General features: G+C 44.5%; 1 protein-coding gene across 7 annotated transcripts in view; it reads right to left on the bottom strand.

Moving 5' to 3' along the window:
• Positions 1-1572: 1572 nt before the first annotated feature.
• Positions 1573-14941, bottom strand: part of TMEM108 (transmembrane protein 108) — a 162709-nt gene continuing 149340 nt past the window's right edge. For 6 of the 7 annotated variants that reach the window (XM_021531249.3, XM_021531248.4, XM_085573271.1 and 3 more), the window contains 3 exons: positions 11778-12890; positions 3326-3480; positions 1573-1916 (listed from right to left, as the gene is read on the bottom strand). In XM_021531249.3, the coding sequence (XP_021386924.3) occupies positions 1794-1916; positions 3326-3480; positions 11778-12890 (1391 nt within the window). In that variant the 3' untranslated portion in view covers positions 1573-1793. The remainder of the gene's footprint in view (positions 1917-3325; positions 3481-11777; positions 12891-14941) is intronic. The other variant, XM_085573272.1, reaches the window with a different exon arrangement.

The raw sequence follows: 14941 nt of genomic DNA, 5'->3' as shown, positions 1-14941 counted from the left end.
GTTTTTTGTAACCTTGTTCTCTCTGTCCACTTCCCTCTTTAAATAAAAACAAAGATCCTTGTGGGATTGCTTTTGCTCTTGGCAACACTCTCCTATCAAACAGTGGTTTCTAGGAGGTTATTTAGTAATTGATCATGAGGATCACAGGTATCATATTGCATAGCACTTATCCCATGGTGAAAAGATACATTCCCAAAGTGCCCATCCATGTTCATACACAGTCCTGTCATCCTGCCTGCCCCATGACCTCATGAGAAAGGCCTGCATTACTCTCTGATGCTGAGCAGAGAAACAAATACACAGGAGAGTCCCTGTAACATTTCAATCTTCCAGTTTCCAGAAGCCTGTGGTCCACATTCAGGTTTGTGCCTTGGCACAGCAGAAGTGCATGTGTGGGATGGGGAGAGGGGAGGAGCAACGAGGCCTCTGTGGCCCCCTGAGCCAAGTCTGGGTCTGATTCCAACCATCATTTAGTAAAGTTGTCATGTTGCTTGACAGTCACTGGGACCCTGGCGGCAAGTGGGAACAGCTGGACCAGATGTGCCACTGCTGTAAGTCTCTTTTCTAGTAGCAGCTGTGCCTCACCTTGAGCAAGGCATATGGTTAATGATGCTACACTAACCCTGTCCTGCTCCAGCTTCCCTTTCATGCAGCCAAGCGTTAAACCTGAGCATCCAGTGGCAAGGAGCAGCCAGCTGGAGCAGGGGCTAAAGTGCCCCTCACTGTCAGCCTGCTCCTGATGAAGTGAGGAGTGAAGGCAGAAAATTGTCTAGCAGAACTGGTGGCCAGAGGTGGGGAGAAGGAGGACGAGACCTCAAAGGACAGGAGTAATTTCACTTGCTGAATGAAAAAGGCATTTTGAGAAGCAAAACTGAGAATTGGTCCCACAGTAACAGTTCTGGATTACTCAAAGAGAGAGCATCGATTTGGGCCAAGTCATTCCATGTTCTATCTTATTCTTGCCTTGCAGCAACCTATTTTTAATCCATCATTTAAGCTTTGTTCACCCTTACTATTCCCCTAACGCTATTAGAGTCTGCAATCTAGCTCTTAACAGGGTAGGAAAGAATTGCCATTTTGCTCCAAAATGCTGTGTTTTCCTTCATAAGGGGGGAAAGAAAGTCCCAGAGAAGAGAAGAGGGTATGAGGAAACTTGATTCAGTGGCAACAGCAGTCTAAACACACAAAATAAATAAAACAATGGAGAAGTGGAAATGTGGTCAAAGCCACAGCATTCAATTGGTGGTAGTCCCTAGTCACCAGATTGCAAGATTTTTGATAAATTGAAAGGAATTTTCTGTTCTTTTGAAGGGAGCACTCTACATGCCTTCTTTTGAGGCTGTTTGATGATCAGGAAATAATTCTAGGCTTATTGGGCTGAAGTGTAGCAGCTGTGAGTCCAATGTGTAGTGTGGTTAACATATTTACACAGGAAAAAAGGGCCATTCTTGTTGTTGCTCGTATAAAAGAGTTTTGGAGCTCAGACTGGAAGTGGGACAGTAAGGGGCTCACCCCAGCTGGTGCTCAGGCAGTACTGGAGTCACAGAAAGGATTCAGTCCACTTGACAAATGTTTTGCTTAGAAATACCTTTATTTTATAAAGCCACAGTTTGTTCTGTAAAGTTTTACCACACTTATAAAAAAGGGGCTGACAATTCTGAGGGACAAAAGAAAAGCTGAAAACATTTCTTGTAGTTCAGGGTTACACAAAGGTTATATTTATAATATATATATATTTATTTATAATTTGGAGACAGTAGAGATGAAACTGCAGTACGGGGGCAGGTGGGGGGTCATATTTCAGAGACTTGCTCGTGTCCCACAAACAGCGTTTCCTGACAGAAGGGGTTCACCAGGACCATCCCACTGTCACGGTAGTCACCGTTGGCCGGGGAGCGCGGCTCAGACAGGTGGTCCTGAAGGAAAAAGAAAGAAGCAGATTGAGCATTTCACACCCTTCAACCTCCAGGAGCACACAGGGCATTCCTCTCGATCCCCCAAAGGTGCCTGAATGTTGTGGTCTGTGACTCTGGAGAGCCGGGTTTGGTGAGCTGGTTTTTCCCTTTGTCAGGCAGGAGGAGCTGTGAGTGAAAAGTTCCTCTGAGGTTCTGCTAATTCTTTGTGAGCCTGGGGACCCAGAAGTCAACTGCACCAAACTTCCAATCCCTTTGGAGCTTTCACATTTCTTGGTTTGTTGCTTTTTTGGTTTGGTTTTTTTTTTTTTTTTCACTTTGTTGACTCATTGCACGTGTTTCCTATCTCTCAGCAGGGCTTGACTCCTCAAAGATGCATTTGCAACTTCTTTTTACAGTTAGAAAGCCACACATAAGGGTCCACCTGAGTATGCTCCAGTTCAGTCATATTCTGATGAGGTTTAAATGAGTCACCTTTTGAAGACTATCCTGTATGTGAATAGGCCTGACATTTGATTCTGGGCAAGCTAGACCAGGTCCTGCCTTAGTTTGAGCAACGTGATTGCCAGCAAAGTGGGGTTAATGAAGTGACTGTGACTGTCTAATCACATCTTAGAGGTTCCTTTCTAAACTTTTTTTTTTTTTAATTTAGTCATATGAGCTAGTCAGATAGCTGATCTGAAAATCATTTTATCATAAACTCAGACTCTCCACTGTTTCTAGCTTTTAATTATCTTTGAATGAAACTGAATTATTCTCTGTCTCTGAAGCCAAGGAATAGATTTCTATCAGTAGGATCACCTGCTCATGTGTGAATAATCCCACCAAACCAGTCAGATCTCTTAAATAAAGGCTGATGAGTGTACACCACACCACCACACTCCCTCACATACTGATGTTCTGATTACTTTTGTATTGGGAACACTCATTCCCTGAACTGGTATTTGAGAAGTTGCAGGCAGCTCCTGAGACATAAATGTACAAAATTTCTTTGTTTTATTAACTTCCAGCAGCCTCCTATTTTTATGCTGTGTGGCACATGCACAGTAGACTGATTGTCAGTAATGAGCCAGCCTAAAGAGCTCTCCTTAAGACATCATGGCATGGCTTGACATTGGCTATAGGCTCACAAGGAAGAGAAGCCCAGGAATAAATTCACCTCTTGGTGGTTAACGCCCGTCACCACGCAGCAATGCAGAACACATCTGCAGTGGCTGGGAATAGGATGGCAATCCAGCTTTGCTGAGATGTTTATCCCATCCAATACATGTGTAGGAGTGAGTCCTTCCCTAAAAGCTGTACCCCTGAACATCTGTGGGGATTTCAAGGCTTTATTAATATGACTTCCTCTCCCCTCCTCCCAGCATGGCATCAGTTACATTTTCCAGACACCAGTTCTGCAAGCGAGGTACCTCTGAAGTCTCCAGTGACTGGATCTCTCTTGGTAGCTCTACAGCATGCCTGTTGAAGTAGTCCATGGTAATAGCATTATTCCAATAGCTCAGATTGTTCTCTGGGTTAGATGTCTTCTTCTTCCTTCTCATGCAGCAGACTGTCAGCAGAACTGCTGTCAATAGAAACATGTCAAAAGTCTGGTTATTTCCTTTCAAAAAGAACTCATCAGTACCATGGATTTGTGCTTTTTGTTACTTATGGAGAGGGCTGGTGACCTGCATTCATATACTTCATTCTCAGTCAGTCCCATCTCTCTGCTAACAAACCCTACACAATTATGTCAGAATCTGGGCCAAGCAGATGAGGCTTTGGGCTTGGCAGAATATACAGTTTTTACTTTCTTTTTGATGTGAGTGTATAATCTTCAAGATGTGGCTGCCTGATTAATGAAAAGCTTTTTTGTTGCAACTGATGGCAATTTAATACCTAAGCAGGGATTGCCAGACCCTCTAGAAGAGAGGGCATTCCTCAGGGACTAAGATGCTTCTGTGGGGACCTTTGGTGTATCTGGTGTGTTCAGAGGCTGCAGTGTTGAGCACATTAGCAAGTGGGCAGTGAGAGATACCTGTTCTATTTCAGATAGAAAAGTCATAAATGCCACAGTTGTGTGGCTTCAATACCAAAAGCTTCTGTCCTGAAGTGCCACTGATCCCTGCCTCTGTTGTCTGCCATTTGTAACTTGGATTTTGTTTTGTGACCATGTTCCAATGCATCAGCAAACAGCCAGAAGAACAGATGGATTCCTGAGTAGGATGAAAGAGGGGTAGGGTGGTGTGGAGATACCCTGTGGCATGAGTCTCACACACCTTACACTTCCAGGATAGTGTTAATGCCAGAGCTGGGGTTTTTCTGCCTGTCTCCATCAGCCATGGGATGTGGAATCTACTGATAAGGGTAACCTGTTCCCCAACACTTGTCTGGGCATTGGGTAATGTCTGAGAGTGGGTTTTTTCTCTCTCACCTGTGGAGCACACTTAAGCTTTTACAATCTGAAATATCTGAACTTAAAGCAGAGCAGTTAGGCAAGGCAAAGTGACTAGCAAGTGAAACTCCTGATGTTCAGGAGTCTGTCTGGTCCCAGGGTCACAAGAATCCCCGGGCCCCAGAAATGCAGTTGAACACAAAGCTGTCTGAGTGTTATTTTCTGGACTTGCTTTTAGTTTATTCATCTCTGTTGGCATTCAGATGGGTAATCTTGGGAACTTTACAAGAGACAGGCAAAGCCACAGCAGCAGAATTACTGCTCCCACTGCACCTTGCTCAGGCACAAGCTGGGGCTTCTGCAAGGGTTTGCTCAGAGCTGTAATGTGTGAGCTCTGTCTGCTCCCCTTACACCTGTGGAATTCATTGACCAGTTGTGTTTATAATCTACCTGATTTATACGGACAGGTAGCTGCATATGTACTTGTACCTGTGAAATAGGAAATACCTGCTGTAAATTCCCTATATCATTTTTAAATCCCTCATGGTAGAAGAGAAGAGAAGAGAAAATATTCATGAAGCAGAAAAATATATTATTTCCTCAGCTACAGGTAAAATTATGTATTAGAATGATAACTCAGAGGAAAGAAAATATTGCAGAGAGATCACTGCTGCTATGTATGTTTTGACAAACATGTATGTTTTGACAAACATTGCAGCTATCCATGTGCCATGGATCTAATTCCTTATCCCATCTACCACATGAAATTAGCAACACAGAAGTGCAAGTCTAGAGCTCTACTAAAAAAAAACCAAAACAAAAAAAACCAAACAAAAAAAAAAAAGAAAAAAAGAAAAAAACCCCCACAATGTTTTTCAGTTCAGGCAGTTCTGTCACTAACAACTTAATTTTCTCATAGCCCAATAGTCTGAATCCTGCTGCTGCACTTCATGGCCCCTCAGAACTGTTCTCCCTGCCTGGGGAAATGCCTCTCCTCCTGAAGGGCTGCACCTTTTTTCCCTGCTTTGGCTGCTGCCTTCTCCATGTCCCAGCCCAGCCTGCAAGATTGGGAAGATTAGAAAGTGATGCAGGACTTGCATTTAGTCCTCACCACTGCTGGTGAGACCCAACAGTCCTGGAGCTTTTCAGTACTCCAGCAAAATGAGATCCATCCCTAAGGCACAGAATATTTCTGAAGGTGCCTGAGGATGTGAGAGCCCCAGTAAAGTCAACTCTATGCAAATATTTTTTCGAAAGCCTGAGGTTTTACAGCTTATAAAATATTGTGGCTGCTGACAGAGAAGTATCAAATTTGGGGTTTAACTTCTTCCATCAGGAAATGGCCTTGCCACATGTAGGTACATACAGCAATAATTCTCCCTCTCTTAATTACACTCTTGGCCTCCAACTATTGTGCACACACAAGAAAATGGATGGAAGAGCATGGAAAATGTGTTCCTGAGCTTCCACAAATATGTATTTCAGCAGAAGGATGTCTACCTAAGCTGCCCCAATTCAAAGCAGAGGAGATCTTATTTAAGAGGGTGGCTGAGGACAGAAGGGCTGGAATGGTGCTATTTCCTCTTCATCTTATATTAACTGCCCTTTTCACAGAATCATAGAATCATTTCGGTTGGAAAAGACCTTTAGGAATGTTGAGTCCAACCATTAACTTAACACTGCCATTAACTTAACACACCACTAAACAAAGGCACTAAGTGACACATCTACCACATAACATACCATATTTGGGGCATATTTTAGTGAAATTAAAGTAGCCAGCTTAGGACATCCCATTTCCAGAATACTAGGACCAGGGTACAGCTTTTATATTCCTAGATATACTTTTGTTCCCATAACTAGAATTACATGTATATCAGAAAAACTTTTCCAGACAGACAACTCTGATGGCCAGGGAGGCCATATTAGGTGAATGAAATACACAGAGGGCTGAGATGGTTTGGAAGGCACAAATGGCAGTAATGACAACAGAGCTGAAGAGAGAACTAGTAGCTGCAACACCCTGCTTATCTATCCTGTATTATGTGGTTAACTGTTCCCTGGTTTTCAAGCAATCCTCTGGTTGCTTTCTGTGAGTCAGAAAATCTCAACTAACTTTCCTTTGTCTGCTCAATGTTCAAGTCAACAGCGAGTGCCATGAGAAGGACATGTCAGTGTTGTCCCTTTGTCAGCCTGCCTTGTACAGAGACTGTGACACATGTTAGGAAATATCAGGTGTCTCTGGAAGTTCAGAAATTCTGGATGCATCTCTAACCCATGTCTTTTCATATGTTAAGGGGCTGAGCTGCTGGTGAGCTCCAGCTCTGACACCGGACATTTTTTGGCCATAGGGCAAGTTACATCTGCATTATCTATCCCCACACCTATGAAACAGGACATAAAACATCCCACAAAGGGGGGAAACAAGATTCTCACAGATTTATGAGTTCTAGGCTGGTGGGAACATGTCCATCACCTACTGTCACCCACCTAGCACCTGCACACCAGGAGACTTTAACCCGTCACATTTACCATGATCTGTACTTAAGATACAGCACATCTCATAGGAAAATACTCAGCTTTACTTAAGGATACAGAGTGACCAGATATGAATCCCATTCCCACAGATTTTGTTGCGATGTTTAATTTCTGTTGTGGGGACATGCTTACATTATTCTTGTGTAAATACTTTCACCTTCAACCATAATTTCCTCCATGTTCTTTTGCCTTTTTTATTAAAAACTTCCACCATGCTGTCAGAAATCTCTCCTATATATGTAGGCTTCAGCCTCTTTTTGTGCTACATCATGGCACAAATGGAATTATGCCGCATTTCCCCACTCCTAAGTAATTCCATGTCTCTTTTCTAATATTCTAGTGGTTTATTTAAAAAAAAATATATAACCCACTATGATTGTATACCACATTCAACCCAGCTTCATTAATGCCGTGTAATGAGATTGTACCAATTCCCTACAGTTTTCTGAGTATTTCCCTTCAACTCACTAAAATATGTTACCAATCTCACACTGCATGCTCCTTTCCCCCACTTTTGAAACAGTATTAACAGATCTGAAATTGTAAGCACTTAGAAGTCATGCAATATTCAGGGTGAAAGATCTTCATTTACTACTCCCTACACCTGCAGATCAACATAAATATAAGTTTCAACATCAACATAAACTAAGTTTAAAGAAACTTTCCCTCAATGACCAAAAGTGCTTTTTCCATATTTCTTTTTATTTCCCTGGTTTCCTATATGTAGTAGCACATACTTAGCTGTGATAAAGGTATCAGGATGGATTTGGTTATTGACTACAGTCACTTACATCTGGAGACAGGAGACAGAAGCCTGAGTTCACACCTGGGGATTAGGCTCAGGGCTTGGGATCTCTCTTGCTTCAGACTGGAAAGCAAGCATAGGTTTTGTGATGGAGAAGGTGAGTGAGGTAATTTTGGAAAGCGTTCCAGTGCATGAAATGTGAGCTAAGTGAGGTTAGGCCCAAGGCAATTCTTTACATATTCTCTGAGTTTTGCTGATGCCTGTGTTGAGAGGCTCAGTCTTTCTCTCATGTTCTCCTGTGTCAGCAGAACTGACTGGATAAATCGACTTCTGTGCATCTGATTTGCAAGTTCCTGTTCTTCCACATTTTATTGTGTCATTCTGGAGTTACAGTGACGCAAGGACCAGGAGCCCAAGGACTGGAACAGTGGGTTTTAAAATGAGCTCATATTGTTCTTGTTCTGCATTGCAGACAGAGGCACCTACATATGTACAACAGCACGTGCACAAAAATGTTCAAGGCTGCCTGAAGGACACTGCAAACCCAGCTCAAACTGTGACATCAAGAAAATAATGACATCACTGTTATATATGATTTTGCTATTCTGGGAAGGGAATGATACAGAATCCTTAATTTTTGCAGCCCTCCCATGGCATTAGCAACATTACTCTCATTATTTATTTAATGAAACTTAGCTGCCAAAAGGTGAAATGATTTCCCTAGGTTCATGCAGCAGACATAGCTTGTGCATTTCTACTCAAAGCATTACTCTTCTGGCTAGCAGTGTCGGGGGCTAGCAGTGGGATTCAGAAATTTGACAGGTATTGTAAGGGTGGGAGGCTAAATCCCAGCTCTTATTTAAGCAGGGGAGTTCTTAAGGCACAGATCATCAGGCTTGTGTTACAGCCCCTGAGCTGTGCCACCAGCAAGGCTGGTGGGACCTGCCAGTCCTCAGTGGGGTCAGAAGTCAGGGCACAGTGATGCTGAACAAACACTCTGCTTCATCCTGCTCTTTGATGCAAATACCCACGGCAGGGGTGGGCCAACAAAGAAACCCCAGCAGGGTCTGTACTCTGTGAGGAGGAGTGCAGCATCCCAAGCACTTCTTCCAGTGGTGCTGAGGAGCCAAAAGCTCCTGTGATTGCTCTCTAGAAAGTCACTTCCCCTGCTATAGAAGCTGAAATGCCCACAGGTTTTCATGTAACAGTTGCCTATCACTAGAAGGTGTGACAACAAGCAGCATGTAGGGATCAGAGAGGGACAGAGACATCTTTGCAGTATCGTGATATGTTTTCCCTTCCAAGGATTTTTGAGGAGCACAAGCTGTGCCCGGAAGTCCTCCAAAGAAAACTTTTCCAGCCTCCTTGTAACTCCTCACACAGAGGAGAAATTATATAGAAAGACAAAGGGCTCCTGGCAGAGGAGAGATGGTCTGGACACTGCACAGCTCTTCAAAGGCTCTGGGAAAACAGCCCGGAGGTCAGCGAGCTGCCTCGGCTCAGGGGCACCCCTCATTAGCAGGGCAAGGCAGCTGAGTTAATTGGATTTCTGCAGCTCTGCAGCCTCATGCACAGGCTCTGGGCTGCCTCTCCTCACCTCTTTCCATGTCTTTCCAGGGTGTGTGGCTAACTTCTTCCCTGCCTTGAGGCTATCACTCTGCCGAAAAGTGCCAGCCTGAGCGCAGAGCCACCAGCCCCCAGCTGTAACCTCCCGTGCCAGGGGTCCGCAGTGACTTTTCCTGTGGCTTGATCCCTCCTCAGGCAGCTCAGACATTTAAGAGCACGGGATTATGTCTCTAAAGCCTTCCAGCATCCCAAGGCAGGAGCGCGACAATATTTTTTCCCTCAACCCGTGCCCACAACAACTGTGAGAGCCTCTCTTGGAAAACTTCTTCCCTGTTTGAAGATGAAATGAACCCGAAATGTCAGTTCTTGATCCTTGTCCCGGCGCCAGCCCGCCCTGGGGCAGAGGAGAGGAGCGTGCCGCGCTCAGCGCTGGTGCCGGGAGGTGGCGGCAGTCGCCTCCGCGCAGCCCCTCCGGAGCGGCCCTCGGGCAGCGGAACCCCGCACTAAATCAGCTTCCGAGGCACTAAAGCCAGATCGCCCCCCAAAAACACCATTGAAATGCCTGCCCGCCGTTCATTTCCACTCTGAAATACATCCGAGGATTCCCGGATTTTAAAGGGAGAGTCTCGATGAAGGCCATCCTCAGGAATCTTGTCTTGAAAGCAGGACTTAAATACCTGAATCGTTTAAACACTGGATTAGAGCTAATATAGATAACTTTCAAAATAGCATTTGGCTTTTTAAAAAAAGGTGTAGCTTATGGACACAAGAACCAGAACAGGCAGTCGCATGAACACATGGTACAAATGAAAAGAGGAAAAGTGCTAACACCTCTAATGAACAGTGGGTTAGCACTCCTGCTGTCAGACTTCTCATATTATTATTACTATTGTTATTGTTACTGTTATTATTGTTCACCTCATCTATGGCACTCTGCGTGCACAGACCAGTTTACCCACTGGCTGTACCTCCCGTGCTTGTGTTGTATGGTTTTACACTTCTTACTTTGTATTTAGATACTTTCTATCCATCTCAGCTGTCTTTTTGGATATTGGCCCAAAACGTAATTCTTGGAAGAATTTATTTGATCTTGTAGTTCTACTGATGGTCACACAAGGCATAGTTCATCAAATCATCAAATATTGCTGCTTCTGACCACATGCTTGCTAAGTCCCACTTTCTCCTCTACATCTTGCACAGAAATGCACATGCAAATTCTGCTTTGGTTTCTCTTTGATTGCCCATTTTTTAGCCTTAAGCTTTGTTCTCACTTGTGGTTTTAACCATATTGGCAATAGCAGAATTGATAGTCCCGGAGGTGTGAATCTAACAAATATGCTGACCCAACCCAATAATTTGCAGCTGCTGAAAGGATTAGTATGGTCCTCTCTCCAGGTCTGCATTCCTGCAGCCTCATCCTTTCTGGGTCTCATGCTCATCTGACTCTGTGGAGAGCTGATTCAGCTCTCTGGGTGGACAGAAAGTACCAAAGAGTAAAGTGAATAATTTTTGGCTACTTTAACAATCTGAAAGTGTCTCAAGGAGGTGAAAAGTCAGGCCCAGGCAGAAGGAGAGGGGCAGGATTAGGTTCCTGCACATGAGAAAGAGCAGGAAAGACCAGCACTGTCCTTTTTGGCTGGAGTAAGCTGGGTGTGAGACTGTATCATGTAGCTCATCTAGCCTTGTCCTCAGTGCAGCTCATAGCCATAAATAACAGCATTAATACTCAGTATTGTTAGCTGCTACCCCTTTATGTTTCCTCAGGCAGCAAAGGCTGGGAAATATTGGGTTTTGTTTCACTCCAGACTGCTCAGAATAATCCCACCCCATGATAGTGAGACCCCAGAGAATATGTTGTCCCATCAAGCTGATAAAACCAAACTAGGCGCTGGACATCCTGGGAAGCATTCACAAGCTTGCTTATAATTTCCCATGTGTTTTTTGTAATTGAGTCAAACAACAAGACCCTGAGCCAGCTCTGGAAACCCAGCCTGCCCTGGTCCTGCAGGTGGCTGACTCAAGGTGTCTGAAGCCCAAGGTTTGTTTCTCTTCCCTTGGCAACTGTAAATTGGAATTATAATGGAGGAAACCAGCACTTTGGTCATCAGATTTTTAAATTGGATAGTTCACGCACTACCTGCAATGAAATATTTTATTGCACTGGAAAACTGGTGTTTCCTGAATTATTAGTCATTACAGATGTTATTAATCCTTTGGGTTAGCAATGGGCTTTTAAAATCTAATTTCAGGGCAGCAAATACTAGTTCCTACATAAAAAAAAAAAAAAAAAATCACTGTTTGAAAATATCACTGTCTTTGTTCAAGTTTTTGATCACTGTCTTAAACACTTTGGAGTAAAGCTGCTTCACATTCTGGAGTCGTTCAGGGTAGTGTTACACCCGCAAATGGAGAGTTACCCCATAAGATTTTTAATAGCAATAGAGCAAGTGTGCTTTGACTGTAACATTTTAGTCCTGCATTTAGAAGTTAAACACTTTGGTCAGTAGATGTGATGCCTGTGCATCTCATCCATCCCAAGCTGACCTGCCTCTGTTAGGTCTCCAGCTAGCCCTTGAAGTGTGGGCAAAATCTGAATATTAAGGAAAGAGAAAGCAAAATAAAGTGGCAATTAACTTACAACATGAGGATATAGGGACGCTGATAGCCAGAATGATCCAGGCAATGTCCATCTTGCTGAGACAGATGGTTGCTCTGTGCTGGGGTTTGTCCCCCTCGGTGACATGGGAGATGTTTCCTTGCACACCTGGTTTCCAGGTCCCAGCAGGAACCAGTCTGTTCAGGAAGTTCCCAGTGGCAGTGGAGCCAGCTGTGGAGGTGGAGCTGGACAACCTGGTGGCAGGCACTGAGGAGAGGGCACTGCCCGGCGATGTGGCATTGGTCACCGTGCCGTGCTGCATCGGAGTGAATCCCTCAGGTTCTCCCGCTGCCGGGGACGAGATGCTGACGTCAAAACTGGTCTGAACTGAGTGACCAGCTGCTGCTGTAGCAGATCCAGAGCCAGCAAACAGAGGGACATTTGTACTGAGATTCAAGGTTACCCAAGAGTTGTTTTTGCTCAGCATATCCCACATGCCATAGCGGGTTGGTTTAAAAGGCACCGACACTGCTTCAGGATCAGTTGATGGTCCAGCAGTTGTGGTGGCAAAATCTGCCTCCTGCACTGCTACCTCGGTCCCATCCCCTCGCTCTGCTTCCCTAAGGCTTCCCGAGGTGTTGCGGTGGGGAGAAGGGTCTGAGTGTGTAGTTCTTGCCAGCCCCATTCCATTTGGATCGCTGGATGCTGTGGTCTGGGACTGAAATGGGTGGTCTGTGAAAGGGCTCCTCAGGGTAGGGAAGGGAGAGTGCAGGGTCGTCTTTAGGTAAGGCTCTGTTGACTCTGAGAAGTTGCCTTTGAAAACCTGGAATATTTTCCCCTTGGGGCGAGACCGTCCTGAGTACAAAGCACTCTGGTTGTACAAATGATAAGTTTCCTTCTCGCTGATGCGAGGGCCACTCTCTTGCTCTTGCCCGATGGAAGGGGCTTTCTCCACCAGGCTGATGGGGTGGGACATGGCTTTAGCAGACGTGGGAAGGGGCTCTGCCGTGTGGTGGTCTTTGTGGTGAGGTGTTGTTCCCATGGCTGTGATAGTTGTAGCGTTCATCGGGAAGCCCTGAGAGGAGGAGACAGTGGGAGACAGTACCTGAACAGAAAACACCAGCTCTTCTGTCAGTGCCAAGATCAGTAAAACACCTGAGGAAAAAGCACAAAAAGAGGATTAGATACTGGGGAGGAAGTGGTGGATGGGGACATCATGGCTTGTGTATCTGGCAGGAAGAAATACCTCCCATGTTCTGCAGAAGGACAGAAGAGTTAACATCCAACTTTGTCTACTTCTCTGCAAAAGTAGAAAGAGAAAGACAAATCTGCAGGGGCTGTGGTGACCTTATGGCCATGAGAGCGATGAGCAAGATTACAGGGAATTTCTGTGGCAAAGAAAGAGTAGTATTGACCTTGCAGTATTGACTCGTGAAACTTTAAAATGCCATAGGCAAGTGATTTCCCTGGAGAAGCTAAAAAGCATCCTGCATTTCAGGGGCAGAAACAACAGACGTCCTCATTTTCATCATGGCCAGGAGGTGTCCAAATGAATGTCCATATCATTATGGGAAACCTTACTCTGCTCGCTCCTTTGGATGCAAAATCCTAAATTTGGCTGCCTCCAGTCTTGGCTGCCATTAAGCAATCTGTTTTTTGAAAGAGCAGCTGCTTAGGCCTTGCTGAAAATTAGGTCAAGAAGGGATGTCTGATGAGAAGGCTACTTGGGTTATACATGCTGTGCTTTACTTAGCAACTTTGGAAAATCTAGTCACTCCAAATGTCAAAAATTAACATGAAAACACAGCTATTCCAGCCATTTTAAAAAACATTGTGATCATTATGATCTAACACAACTGCCCTTTGCACCCATAACCAAAGTTTGGTTGTAACCTGTTCTGTGCTGTTCTGTTCTGTGTGCTGTGGGGTTGAATTGTGTGAATTTTGCCTCCCACCTCCCTCAGCGCTGCAGATGATTTCACGAGGTGCCAGATCCACACTGCTGGGAACATCAATTCTTTCATTTATTCCTAGTTCAGATAATGGAGGTGGGCAGCTGCAGTAGCATAAGCCTCCCCGGGATGCAGGGCTAATACGCCGTGAGTTAGTGTGACCTGCAGGGACCACATCAATCACATGTCACCATTTCCATATATTGAAGCTGTCGAGTGTAATGTGGATCTCTGCCTACCAGGAAGCACATGGAATAAATCCATTTTGCACAGTCCACTGAGCATCATCAGATGGCACCATTAGCACTGTGCTAGTGTGAATTTCAACCAGCAGCGTCGAGGTGAAAAATGTTGTCATGGTCTTAACAAATCAGGAAGATGAGTTCGTCAAAACTGCAGGACTCCAAACTGGGTGATGGTCAACTTCCAGCCAGGACTGTGGAGTGCCTTCCTGCCCACTGCTCTACCCTTCCTACCTGGCCAGCTTTCCCCATGAGTGTTGTAATGCCATTTAGTTCTACACTCTTTGGGAATGTCTCTTAAGGGACAAAGAAAGACAGGGACTTGGGAAAATGAAATAAGATATCTGATTAGGTGTCTGCTAGTCCTGATTCTGTTTCATGTTGGGCAAATGCAAATACGATGAAATGAGTTTATTCTGAATCCTGAGTATTGTTCACACCCATTCATGATCATTGCAATACATGTGGCAGAAACTCAGCAAAAGAGCAGTATCTGTTCCTCTTACCCAGTTAAATGTTCTACTGTGATCACTACCCATCATTTCTGAACCAGACAAGCGTGGAGCTCTGCAACCAAAAAATTCAGCTCATCTTGCCCCCAGCAGCCTCCTGTTACTTGAAGAGTATCCAGAAGATGTAAATACTGACTAAATTACATGGTGAGAGCCAATTACAAGTAATGCACTTTCCACTGCCTGATGCTAAAATTAGCTCTCATTTCTTTCTTTTATTTCTGGAATAAATATCTCTGCCAAATAAACCATCATCTGGGATACTGCTTCCCAGTTCGTAGCCAGCCATAGACAATATGCTTTTAGCAGAATACCTATTCAAATTAAAACTCATGAATTCTCTACACTGAGATGCAACCAGGAGAGCAGATTGGGCTGTACCCATGGAGCATCACTCTTGGAAATAAAAGGCAGGAGTTGTCCTCACATATTTGGCAGCACTTATTCTGAGGTCAAGGTCAAAGCAGATATTCTAGTGTCCATATGGCTAATATTTCTTG

This window comes from Lonchura striata, chromosome 2 (assembly GCF_050655825.1).
Source record: "Lonchura striata isolate lonStrDom1 chromosome 2, ASM5065582v1, whole genome shotgun sequence".
Taxonomy (NCBI): domain Eukaryota; kingdom Metazoa; phylum Chordata; class Aves; order Passeriformes; family Estrildidae; genus Lonchura; species Lonchura striata.
The sequence above is the reverse complement of the archived record's forward strand: the minus strand, read 5'-3'. Positions and strand labels throughout refer to the sequence as shown.